Consider the following 13,521-nt stretch of genomic DNA (forward strand, 5'->3'; position numbering starts at 1 on the left):
TCATACAAAATTATTATTTATATATATTTTTTTTTTAGTTTTGACCTGAATAAGATATTTTACATAACGTTGACATGTAGTCCAAAAAAGAAAATAATGGTTGAATTTATGCAAAACGCCTGGTTCAAAAGTTTACATAGCCTGCACTTGATTCTTAATATGGTGGTTTTACTTATGCTGATAATACACTGGGCAACTTTTTGAGCAATGTTGCCGGGCAACTTTGGCAAATGTTGCAGTCAACGGGCAGCCAGGTGTGATACAGGGCCCACAACTGATCTATTATCCAGACAGAAATGTGTTACCCATTCTCAATGGGAAAGTGCCCAAGCAACATTGCTCAAAAAGTTGCCCAGTGTTATCATCAGCATTATAGAAGCCAGTTTCCGCCACCTAATAAAAAACAAATATTGCAGAATTCTGGCTTTATAATTGCGACTTTATATCTAGCAATTCTGACTTTTGTTTCTCTTCATTTGCATCAATTGTGGCAAAGCACAATAGGAAACGAGATCGTTTCTTGTTCAAACGACATATTATGTCATAAAAACGATATGATTTTACCATTAGCCTATAGAGGATATATAGCCTATGAGCAAGCTAAGCGCTTGTCCGCACTGCCTTCGCCACAGTCCTAACATAAAGCAGGTTCTGCACGCTGCTGAAGTTATAGAAATACACTGTTTTATGTATTTTAATATAATGATTTCAATTGTAGTGGCATGTTTATTAGGATAAATCTGTCTACAATAACTGCACTCAGTCTCAGACCCAGAGGATATATGACTAACAGCAAATCCCTTACATTGTGATAACAGAGGAAAGAAATATAAATCATACGTCTGCATTATTTTATGTACTTCCACAATAACAACAAAACGTTACACATTGCTTTTGTAAAAATACAGGGTGCGCTGTCGCAAATTATGTTTAAAGACAGCTTGAAAGTAAATTGTAAATTGTTTTATGTACTTCAATAAAGCGCAGCCTATTTCCACAGTGTAAAGCCTGGAATTTTACCCAGAAGAACAACCCGATGCGTGGCTTGATTCAGATGAAGATATCATTTAATAATATATGATAAATAGTTTATAATTTAATCAGACTAAACGCATGTTAAACAAATATTAAAGCAATAAGATCATTTGTTTTACCCATGGACAAAAATACGAAACATCTTCCTTAATTTTCGTTTTTCCGTTACTCAAACAAAACGAAATGTATTAAGCTATTATTATTAGGCATATTATTTTTATATAATATTTATTTATTTATTTCTGCTCATATTTCGTATTTGCAGTTACATCAAATTTAAGTCATCTAAATAATTATTCCAAAGGCGATTGTTCAGAAAAGTATATGAATAATAATAATACGCATAATAATAATAGTATGATTAGCCTATTATTATTATTAATATTATTATTATTATTATTTGTTTCTACAGTCAAAGAAATTTGTAACGTTTTGTTGTTATTGTGGAAGTGCATAAAATAAGGAAGACATTTATATTTCTTTTCTCTGTTATCACAATGTAAGCTGATTGCGCCGGCGACCCGAAAAGTTCAGTGTTGCACTTTATATGAGATGTATATTTGCAAGTAATATAGCCTATGCAGAATGCATCAGACTAACATTTATTCTGATGGGAGAGAGACAGGTTGAGCTGAAATTGAAAAGTGGCTTTTCAGGGCCGCCCAAGCACAAATATTAAAAGCTCTCTTTTTACCCATGAACAAAAATAGAATCTGGCTTAGCCTAATTTCGTTTTCCATTTTCAAAACAGAACGAAATTATTATCTTCACAATACAATCAAACCGTTTGTCATTTATATTCTTTTTCTTTCGGTTAGTAAGTATTTGGATTTTGCAGTTAGACAGATTAATCCTAATAAACATGCTGCTACAATTGAAACCATTACATTAAAATAATGTAAACAGTATTTCTATAACTTAAGCAGCGCGCATCCTGCTTTATGTCAGGACTGTGGCGAAGGCAACGCTGACAAGCGCTTAGCTCGCTCACATATTATAACCATGTACCTTATAGCTATGAGAAAATCATATCGTTTTTATGACATAGGCTATGTCGTTTGAACAAGAAAAGATCTCGTTTTCTATTGTGCTCTGCCACAAAGAGAAACAAAAGTCAGAATTGCTAGATAAAAATCGCAATTGTGAGAAAAAAGTCAGGATTCTGACTTTATAACTCGCAATTGAGACTATATATATCGCAATTAAGTCGCAATTGCGAGTTTATATAAAAGAGGGACTTTGGTTTATAGGCCTATCTCAGAACTCTGAGAAAAAAAGTCAGCATTGCGAGTTTATATCACAATTCTGGAAAACAAAAATCGCTATAAAGGGGCTTCCATAGTTAATTGAATTATCCACAGCTTTTTGTTTGTTTGTTTGTTTAGTGGTGGTTGTTCATGAGTGTCTTGTTTGTCCTGAACAGTTAAACTGCCCACTGCTTATCTGAAAATCTTTTCGCACTGAGGACAACCGAGGGACTCATGTACTACTATTACAAAAGGTTCAAACACTCACTGATGCACCAGAAGGAAATACAATGCATTAAGAGCAGAGGGATTTAAATGTTTGTACATGTTTGAAGATGTGTACATTTTTCTTATTTTGCCTAAATATCTTTTTTTTTTTATTATTCAGTACTGCCCATCAGAAGCTACAGAAGATACAAGCTCCCCAGGAGACAAAATAAGTTCAATTTACCCTGATCAAATTCACAAAGTTTTTACCCCCGGCTCTTAATGCATCGTGTTTCCTTATGGAGCATCAGTGAACATAAATAAGAATTCAGTTTGCTTGTTCTTAATAGGAGTTCTGTTTATAGTTGTTGCTAGTGATTTTTGCTCAACAGCGCTTGAATCATGGTTCTGTGTATATTAAAAGGTCAGCGAGGGAGACCCAAAATCACAGTGATGAGACAGCAGCTGGAATTCTTGATGACACAGGGCTACACCATCAAGCGCATGGCTCGACTTTTGGGATGCTCTGCATCATTTTTATATAAGAGAACAAAAGCAATGGGGATGTCAATTAGGAGGTCAACTTCGTTGACTGACGTTGAGTTAGAAAGGCACGTTAGACGACTTCATACACTCTATCCTAGTTCTGGAAATGAGGTACCTTTTTATCTTTTCTTTTTTAAATAATTGTATTTTTTTAACATTAACATTATTAACATTTAACATCAACATAATTTAGTTTTAAATGTAAATTTATTTTAATTATCATTGTACTTAATTTATGAATTTCACACTGTGTTCTACATTAATTACTGTAAATATGAACTTTGTAGACACTTTTTTTTTAAATCTTAATTTATATTTTATTTATTTAATGCCATTTTGTAAAAAACAACTGTAAATTATGAACATGCAAATACAAACATTTAAGTAAATCTAATTCTTACTGGTTTGCAGAGTAAATTATGAAAATGATTTTTTTGGGAGAAGTTCTTCAAGTATAATACTTTTAATCAAAGCCTTTGTGTCATTGTTTGCATACCACATCACAGATGATGAGAGCATTCCTGAGAGCAGAGGGCTTGCTGGTAACAAGACACAGAGTGAGAGTGATGTTGAGTAACATTGACCCAGCTGCTGCTGCACGTAGATGGAGTGCTGCTGTGGCCAGAAGAACATATTCTGTGCCATATCCAAACAGTCTGTGGCATATGGATGGGAATATGCGCCTTATCAGGTAATTAGAATTTTGTTTAACCTCATGTTCTGGTTTGATTGATTTTTTTTGTTAATCAGTTAAAACAAACAAAGAAGCTAATAAATTTGAAAAAGGGAAATTCTAGGTCTAATTCTAGTTTGGATGTGACCATTTTGCCTTGCAAAAACTAATTTAAAATATTCACAAATGCCATGTATGCCAGATATGTTCAAAATGCAAAGAAGTTTATTGTCTTGTCACGTTCAGTTGTACATGAATTGTGTAATTATTCCATAATTTTCAATTCAGAACTGCAATACTGGAGGAAATAAGTTAAATAAAGCATGTCGAAGTTGTATCCCTTCTAGCAACAACCCTCCTACAAGGCTTCTGTCCTGCATGTATTGGCTCCTATCCTAATTAAACTTACCTGAACCAGGTTAATCTTAGTAGGCATGCTTAAAACTTCCTAGAGATGTGTTGAGGCAAGCTGGAGCTAAACTAAAGATTTTAAAAAGCATTTACATTTATTATGTGATTTTCAGTGAGCTGCAAAATAACTTGCTGGTGCATGGTTCTTTTTAGATGGGGATTGGTCGTTCATGGAGCAATAGATGGATATTCTCGCCTTATAACGTACTTGAACTGTAATACAGACAACAGATCTGCCACAGTGCTTACACAGTTCTTAAAAGCCACGTGTGTGTATGGACTTCCATCTAGAGTGCGGTCAGATCATGGTGGAGAAAACACCCAAGTGGCATTGTTCATGAATCTTGTTCATGGAGTGGAGCACAGAAGCCACATCACAGGGGAATCAGTGCACAATCAGAGGATTGAGCGTCTTTGGAGGGATGTTTTCCTGCATGTTTTGCAGAGTTTCTACAAGGAATTCTACAGCCTTGAGGACAGTGGTACCCTAGATCCTGAAAATGACATTCACAGGCTTTCTCTTCAGCTTGTGTACTTACCGGAAATACAAAGCAGACTGAGCAGGTTTCATGAAGCGTGGAATCATCACCGTCTAAGAACAGAAAACAACCGAACACCCTCTCAGATCTGGACAGATGGCATGCTGACAAACATGGGAGTCGATAGCACCTCTATCAACCATGTGTTTGGTAATGATCCATTCAGAGAGCAAAATATAGAGGCACTTCTGGCACAACATGGTATTCACAGTTTCCCAGTTGAATTGGATGACCAGTTCCCTGCTGTTAATGTCCAGCAACCCAGTGTTGACCTTAGCCAGGAGCAACAGGAAGAGGTTTTGAGAGCGATAGAAGGCATTGCAGACTTAAAACTAAAATATCAAAGGTGCTGCAATGAAATTTCTCAACGACTGTCACTGACCGAGTGAAAAAATATTTGGAAAACTAGCTTGCTCATTTGTTTCTGTAGTGTGTTTGATTTATTATTTTTTTATTGTAGAACCAAAGCTTTAGAATATCTGCTAATTGTCTGCTGAGGCATTATCTTTTGTCAGGTTTTTAAACTTCCATTCAGCTAAACAAACAGTCATTAAAAACATTAACAAAAAGTCATTCTATTAAAAAAAAAATTTCAAAACAGTTTGCATTTCTTTATTTTGTTCACAGTTATGTCCATTAAACTTGATGCAAAACAAAATTTGATGTAAAACTACATTAAACCCTTTTTGAAACCATTATTAAGAACGGTGTAAAACTCTTTCAGCACAAAACTTATTAATACTGGTATTTAATATTTAAAGTTTTCACTAACTTTTTCTAAACTCTTTAAACATTTTATTACATTGCAGAATGTTGAATTTTTCTCAGGCTACTCCTGACCAAACCCTTGTGTGTTGCAAATGGCAAAGTCCATATTAGACTTAAAAAGGTCATAGTTCTTGTGCAACGGGAGACGCAAGCAATTAATGCAAGTGTTTGCAGTTGGAAACTTCTCTCTCTGTGAAGTATCCCACGGTGAAGTATCAACAGGGTGTAAGAATTCAATTGATGGCTTTGGCTTTAATCCAACTGCGGGAAGAGCACTGCATCCAGTTGCAAATGTAAGTATTTTCTGTAGCGTGCAGCTAGAGGTGCCCTCTGTGAAAAGAATGAATGAATGAATGAATAAATATGAAAAGGCTCAGTAATTAGCTCAGGGGTGTCCAATCCTGGTCCTGGAGGGCCGGCATCCTGCGGATTATAGCTCGTACCCTAATTAAACACCCGAAACGACTAATTAATGTCTTACTAGGCATGCTAGAATCTTCCAAGCAGGTGTATTCAAGCAAGTTTGGAGCTAAACTCAGGACACCAGTGCTCCAGGACAGAGTTTGGACACCCCTGCTTTAGCACAAAAAGAATAGACAAGGAACTAAAGAAACTAAGCCAAAGTAATTCAGCAAATCCTGTATTTTGGTGTAAAGCCCGGGACACACCAACCCGACGCCACCCAACTAGTGCCGACGAAAGCCGACCATCTTGTCGCCTCTAGTCGGCTGCGTCTGCGGGCGTCAGGGCAATTAAATTGAGCTCAAACACACTGAACTGACGACACCGGACTACAAACTAGAAGGTGCTTTCTGCGCATGCGTGAGGAGATATACCGTTGCATACCTGCAGATGGCAGTAGTCTGTATTTTCATTCCAAGAAGAGAACCCCGAAGTAGTGTTGCCTGTGCAAACAAATCAGCGTTTCCGAAGCATTTACTTCATCGCTCACCACAGAGATATTCGGCTTTGTGAAGATGTCTGACAATCTGCAAATGGCCCTGGCGCTGTCAGCTCTTGGTTTAGCGATAAAAAAGGACTTAAAAGTACACCAAGGGATTTTTTTAAAAGTCAAAGTGTTTACATCACTGGGAAATTGTACTATATATCAGTACAGTCAATATCAATATAACACTGATTCGATGTGTGAACAGCCAATCAGAGCGCTCTCTTTCCCAGACGGCCCCGACAAGCCCGACGCCGATTCAACATGTTGAATCGGGCAAACTTTAGCCGACGCGAGCCCGACGAAAGCTGACGACACACCGAACCGACGCGCTTTACCTACGCCCACCAACTGCCCGACGAGGCCAGACGGCCGATCATCGGCTTGGTGTGTCCCGGCCCTAAATGGTGCTTACTGTTTTAGGGCTTTACAGTTCCTATTATACAAGAAACCACCACCATTCCACTGAGTCCAATTACTTACCTTCTGCATCTAGAAGGTAGTCCCTCCAGAATGCGACTATGGTGTTTTCCTCTGCCCGCTTGTTACTTCCAGCAGTGGAGTAGCGAATATCGAATAAATGATCAAGGGCATCTGCCGTAAGTGGCTGTGGTGGGCTGCAAAATAGGGGTCTGAAGGCGTCTTTGTGTTTAACAACAGCCTCCAACAGTCCTAGAGTCCTCAGGCCCTCCTTAAGTCTTCAAGAAAAAAAAAAAAAAACTTTTGAAATGCTACAAAAAAATGGCTGGAAAAGTGTAATAAGTGTCTTTGACAAAAAAATATATATATATTCTAATGGGATAAAGAATTTGCTAGTCATTATAAAATGAAAAAATAAATACATAATTCAAGACGGTACAAAATAACACATTAAATATATATTAATTTGCATGTACATTGTGATAAGAGAGACTTTAATTCAGGAACCTTAATTCAACTTGTAATGTACCTATTGCTGAAATAATGACCATCTGACTGTGCATTACTGCACTCAGTTACAACTATGTCCCAAAAAATTATTTCACCCGTGACCCCCAAACAATTTCTCAGGTTTATTTATCTATTAGCTTGATAACCCTAACACTAACTAATGACTGCAGTGATCTGAGAGAACAAGAGCACAAATTTATTGCTGCTGAATTTGGAATGGCATACCACCCATAGCACTCTCCCTCCTAAATACTAAATCGTAAAAGTAGTATGGATAGTATTAAGTAATAAAAAGTAGTAAGAGTTATTTAGAGCTCTGCCTTACTGTTCAAATATGCAGCTGTTATCAAGAAATAGCAGCCTTAAAGGGATAGTTGACACAAAAACAAGTCCTGTATGAGTTTCTTTCTTCTGCAGAACACAAAAGATTATAGTCATACTATTGAAGTCAATAGGGACCAACAACTGTCTGGTTACCCACATTCTTCAAAATATCCTCTTTGTGGTCAGCAGAAGAAAATAAAACACACACAGGTCTGGAGGAAATTAAGGGTGATTAAATGATGACAGAATTTTGATTTTTGGTTCAACTATCACTTTAATGGTGCAACTGACCAATTAAAATAGACTATTCTTCATGTAATTATACATTATTCTTACCGTTCAAGTGGACCATGAAGTCTGTTCACAACTTGGAAGAGTAGGATGTCTTGTAAAAGCAGATCTTTGTCTTTTAGGCATTTTACAGCTCGAAGGCATCCTGCATTTGCCAGGTATTCACTCATACACTCTGTTGCCTCACACAACTCCTCCATGGTGGAAGCATCAGAAATCTGAGGGAAAAGAATCAGAATTTTAATAAATTATTATAGAAATAGTGACATTTTAATTTGATTAAAAAGATTTTAATAAAATCATGTGTAGTTGAGGATATAAATACTTTTATAAATATACAAAAAATACCTTTTTGATTTTAGCTTGCAAGTCCAAGTCATTCACATCTTCTATGGTGGGTGAGACTTGTCCATTACTGATGCATTCAAACAAAGTGGACGAAAAGAATCCTGGAGATGGTCCCCCATGAACCATGCTGACAGCTATTGCTTTTCCAACAAGATAGTATCTGTCTTCTCTGACAGCTGAAGTGGAAAAGTGAAAATTAATATAACAATGTGAAAAGGGAATGATCCACAACAGGATCACTACCAGCTAAAAAAAAAAGATCTATCCTTTAGCATAATTTGACATTTCTGTTTAAACGAACGTGGGCAGTGAAAAATACCATATGGATCAGTGGAAGTACTGAAATTAATTTTTGTGTGATTTACAAAGATCAAATGAAAGTGCGCACCAACAGAGTCAAGAGCAAGGTTTTTGCATCCATCTGGGCCAGCAAGCACTGCAGATTTTTCAATTTCTTCCATGAGCAAGCTAAGGAACTCCCTCCGTGGGCCTCCCAAATCCACAGCCTCTTCAAAATTTCCACATTCATCAGAAAATCGAACAGAAATTCTTCTGAAGGGATCATACGATTTTCGTCCAAATGCTCTGAATGCACCATCTAGTATATTTTTTCGATTAATGTTGAATCTGCAGCTTAAGTTGTAGTTTATTTCTTTCCCAAGCTCCAAAAGTATATCCTCTGTAGAACAGACAATGTCTTCCACATACCTGAGCAATTAAGTAAACAAGCAATCAAAATAAAGTTTTTATATACAACTAAAAGATCACGTAAAATGACACAAAGCAACAGTCTCAAAATATAATAGCTACTTACATAACTTCAGAATCATCTGGATGTCCTTGGTCATCTGGCTCAGGTAAATCATTGTCTGGCATTATGTTAATGTAGTTGGTATATATTTCTGGCCCAGGATCCATTATTTCTGAGACAGTTTCACTGTGATTTGAGTACATTTCCTCTTGAGAAGCAGAATCCATGATTACTAAGTCAACGTCACTGTGAATTTCATCTGGATTCATAGATTCCATTATTTCAAGGTCATCTTGAACCTCACTAGTCTCAAATTCATCTGGACTTGGCAAAAGAACTGAATTTTGCTGGTGGAAAATTGCCTGAAAAAATAAATGTAAAAGATTCCAGATTAAAATAAATATAAAAGCATTGGTATCTATGTAAGATGAGGTTGTTTTTTCCCTGTAAATTAACTTGGAAAGATGATACAGAAGCATTGTAGCATTATCTGAAAAGCCTTCATACGTTCACTGAAAATATTATGGTAACTAATTCAAGACCTAAGTTGTTTGTATTTCCTAAAGTCCTGAAAAAAAAAAAGGATTCCATTAAGTTGGAATAATCAACATTTTCATATAGGAATTTATTTACCTGTACATCCTCCATGTCCATCCAGCGAACATGGATGTTCATTGGGGCAGTCAAGTAATGATCCAGAAGAGTCCCGGGAACTGTGCTGGATATTGATACTGCTGATGTAGCTTCCCTTATGTAAAAATACTCTGTGGCTGAGGAATGTGTTCCCACAAAGTCAAACAGTGCCTAAAAAACAAAAACGCACACACACAAAAAAAGTTTTGTACAAAAACTAACATAACACTCAACATGATAGAGTCATTCAACAACTTTACCTGTATTTGATCAAATACTTGGAACCGTCTAATTTTCATTGTGCCATCTGGGAAAGTAAATTTCAATGGTATGCCATCAGCTGGTTCTTCATTTGTCCTCATAAGTCTTTCCTCTATCATCTGTAAGACAGACAAATGTGTTTTGAAAAAAAAAAAACATTGGTGCATGTGCATGAGACTTTAAAAAGAAGCACCTTCCTAAATAGAAGCAAGTTGAAAATTTAAAGTACCTTAAGGCGCCTCTCTTCATATTGAGATATTTCTTCTGTCCTCAGATCCTGCCAATACGTGAATGGGCATCTATTAATAATATTTTGGCTTCCATTTTACACATGAAAACACTTTTGAAGAATGTTAAAAGACATACCTTTTCCTGATCAGCTCTCAGTGATTGTTCATACTCTTGGTCTTGTTGTCGCCGTATAGCTCTCCACTCCTGCAAAGACGTTTTAGACAGTATAAAATGTATAAAATCATAATATTTGTGCAGTAACATCAATTATCTTACATTATCTTTCTCAATAAAATTTGTGCATTGTTACAACAGTGTCCATAAAATTTTCATGTAGCTATGAAACCATTTTCTTAGGAAATGCACAGCAAAACTGTCATGTTATTTTTTTTATTCCTCTGAGTAAATAAAATAACAATTAAAATGAAATACGTTTTACATCACCTCTAATTCATTTGTTGTTTCAGGTTCAGGTCCTGTGATTGGTTGACTCAGAGGCAAGTCACTTGTCTGTAAACACAATATCATGAAAATCTCACAGTGAATAGAAATATACCAATTCTGACTGTCTTTAACTACCGTGAAATTATGCATGAATTAATCAAATAAACCATTAATATATTATATTTCTTGGAAGTATAACTAACATTTAAGATACATCAAGTATTTTTATTAAAAAACTGTAATAATTTAACTAAAACATGGCAACCAAATAGTGTTGAAAATATATTAAATTAAAGAAATATATGATTTAATGACTTATCTTAATAAGATAAGATCATTGGTCATTTAGTGTTTCAGTGAAAGTATAACAATAAAAAGGGATAATATTACAAAATAATATAACCAAAATGCCTAATTAAAATGCAGTTAATGCCTTGATTCATTTCTTTTCATTCTGAAAAAAGAAGCAAATGAAAACACTAGATTTTTAAATTACCTCTGTTGTTTCAGAGTTAGGTCCTGTGGATGGTTGACTCAGAGGCAAGTTGATTGGCTGTAGAGACATGATGAAAATCTCACAATGAAAATAAATACCCCAATTCTGACTGTCTTTAACTAGTGAAATTATGCATAAATTAATTAAATAAATCAATATGCTAATATCATAGCATTTCTTGGAGGTATAACTAACGTTTAAGATACATCAAGTATTTTTATTAAAGAACTGTAATAATTTGAACTAAAACATGGCAATCAAATAGTATTGAAAATACACAAAATAAAAGAATTATATGATTTAATGACTGTCAATAAGATGAGATCACTGGTCATTTAGTGTTTCAGTAAAAAATAACAACAAAAAGGGCTAATATTACTTTATTTGTTTTTTTTATTCATTCTGTAAAAAGAAGCAACTGAAACAACTACATTATAAATTACCTCTGTTGTTTCAGAGTTAGGTCCTGTGGATGGTTGACTCAGAGGCAAGTCGATTGGCTGTAGAGACATGATGAAAATCTCACAGTGAATATAAATACACCAATTCTGTCTGTCTTTAACTAGTGAAATTATGCATAAATTTATTAAGGAAATTAATAATATATGGCATTTCTTGGAGGTATAACTAACGTTTAAGATACATCTAGTATTTTTCTAAAGAATTGTAATAATTTGAACTAAAACATGGCAACTAAAATAGTATTGAAAATATGCAAAATAAAAGAATTATATGATTTAATGACTGTCAATAAGATAAGATCACTGGTCATTTAGTGTTTCAGTAAAAGAATAAAAATAAAAAGGGCTAATATTACAAAATAATATTACAATATTACTTTTTTTTTTATTTATTCATTCTGTAAAAAGAAGCAATGAAAATACTACATTTTAAATTACCTCTGTTGTTTCAGAGTTAGATCCTGTGGATGGTTGATTTAGAGGCAAGTTGATTGGCTGTAGAGACAGAATCATGAAAATCTCACAGTGATTTTAAATACACCTATTTTAACGCACTTCAATTATACTGTACCTGGCTCACTTCAGCACGAGGGACAACATAAAGTCTGCTTTTCCCCACAACCTTCTTCAGATCTCTCACAGAGCTTGCTTGTAGCTTCTTGATTTTTTTCCCCTTGTCTACTTTGGCCAACTCAAAACCCACCAGGTTCAGACTAATCATAGGGAAGCTCTGACAAACGAAATTATTCAAATCTGCCAGGCTCCAGTTCAAATCAATAGTGGACAGTTGGCAATCTGCTACCTCCTTCGCTGGAACTCCTTGAAAAATATATTGTAAATAAAATTAGCATTTCTCCTCATTTCTACAGATACGTTTTGAAATACACTGACTGTATAATTGAAATGTATTGTAAACAATTCACACCATGGTTATATAATACAGTGAACCATGCCATAGCCTAAAAGTGAATGACAAACCTAATCCATTATTTGTGAGGACATGCCGGTCAGAAAGAGATGGAAGTTTCTGAATGTCTGGTCCTGGGAGGAGAAAGAGGCCCACCTGCCAGGATGAACGTCCTCTTCTTGTGGATGTGCCTATCAACAAAGATTGTATTAACAATATATAATGTCTTTGTTTAGTCATTTCATATATAATTGGTTATTTAAATTTATGATTCCTTCCAATCACTTAAGTAACTTATGTAACGTTTGATGTTCTAGTGGTTAATAAACAAAAGTGCATGTGTCTTGCAGAAGAACACTGCCGCCCTCAAACCTACCCCTTTACAATAATGCAAAAACAACTGTAATTATTGTTGTACAGTGTGGCAAAAATGAGTGTGTATCAAACTGCCAGTCACGTGATTTTAGTAAACAAGGCTTCGTTACATCATGACTGGTTCGAAACATTAATAATTGTAATGGTTTGCCATATGGGTCCCAACCACATTCCTGAAGGCCCCCCAACACTGCACAGTTTGCACCTCTTTTTTGTCTGACACACCCATTTTAGGTCTTGAAGTCTCTACTAATGAGCTGATGATCTGAATCAAGTGTGTTTGATTAAGAAGATATGGAAAACATGCAGTGCCCTCATTGGAGCTGGTTTCGCGCCAAGCCTCGCTCGATAGGTGCTGCAGTTGCTGCAGAGCAGCCAATAGGCACGCAATACGCCTCGCCTATGTCTGCTCACTGCGGCAACGCGTTTTACATTAATACAAAATTAAGGATAATTTTTTGGCTTCAATATCTCTCGCGGAAAGGATTTTCCCCAAGCGTAAGCTTACGCTTACGCAGTACGAGAGACCTCTCGTAAGAGAACTATACTTCTTTGGTACATTTAAGTTATTGTGATTTAGCAAGGCCTTTCATTGTTTTATTTATTTATTTCTTATAGGTTATATATATTAATGTATAGTTAATATGAACTTATTGTGTATACCCTTGGTACTTTTTATGTACATGTTGTTCAACCA

General features: G+C 35.5%; 2 protein-coding genes across 2 annotated transcripts; one reads left to right on the forward strand and one right to left on the reverse strand.

Annotated features, from left to right (window-relative positions):
• Window positions 1–3,454: 3,454 nt before the first annotated feature.
• On the forward strand, window positions 3,455–5,222 carry LOC141348594 (uncharacterized). Its single transcript, XM_073852871.1, has 2 exons — window positions 3,455–3,726; window positions 4,273–5,222. Exons 1-2 carry the CDS (start codon window positions 3,542–3,544, stop codon window positions 5,045–5,047), a joined length of 960 nt encoding a protein of 319 aa, XP_073708972.1. The 5' UTR covers window positions 3,455–3,541; the 3' UTR covers window positions 5,048–5,222.
• Window positions 5,223–5,469: 247 nt separating this feature from the next.
• Window positions 5,470–12,263, reverse strand: LOC141283406 (uncharacterized). The gene is made up of 14 exons (XM_073816690.1): window positions 12,114–12,263; window positions 11,981–12,037; window positions 11,525–11,581; window positions 11,082–11,138; window positions 10,586–10,651; window positions 10,277–10,345; window positions 9,910–10,029; window positions 9,650–9,820; window positions 9,080–9,378; window positions 8,654–8,973; window positions 8,266–8,441; window positions 7,963–8,135; window positions 6,856–7,070; window positions 5,470–5,756 (listed from the first exon to the last, which is right to left on the reverse strand). Exons 1-14 carry the CDS (start codon window positions 12,261–12,263, stop codon window positions 5,488–5,490), a joined length of 2,199 nt encoding a protein of 732 aa, XP_073672791.1. The 3' UTR covers window positions 5,470–5,487.
• Between the last annotated feature and the right edge of the window lie 1,258 nt (window positions 12,264–13,521).

Source organism: Garra rufa, chromosome 13 (genome assembly GCF_049309525.1).
Source record: "Garra rufa chromosome 13, GarRuf1.0, whole genome shotgun sequence".
NCBI lineage: Eukaryota > Metazoa > Chordata > Actinopteri > Cypriniformes > Cyprinidae > Garra > Garra rufa.

Bases quoted from the DNA above. Each gene is read 5' to 3' on its own strand.
- LOC141348594 (XM_073852871.1), top strand. From the start codon at position 3,542: ATGATGAGAGCATTCCTGAGAGCAGAGGGCTTGCTGGTAACAAGACAC. The intron at 3,727-4,272 runs GTAATTAGAATT...GGTTCTTTTTAG, and splicing joins GGGAATATGCGCCTTATCAG to ATGGGGATTGGTCGTTCATG.
- LOC141283406 (XM_073816690.1), bottom strand. From the start codon at position 12,263: ATGATTAGTCTGAACCTGGTGGGTTTTGAGTTGGCCAAAGTAGACAAG. The intron at 9,821-9,909 runs GTAAAGTTGTTG...TTTGTTTTTTAG, and splicing joins AAGTATTTGATCAAATACAG to GCACTGTTTGACTTTGTGGG. The intron at 8,442-8,653 runs GTGCGCACTTTC...TTTCCACTTCAG, and splicing joins CCTTGCTCTTGACTCTGTTG to CTGTCAGAGAAGACAGATAC.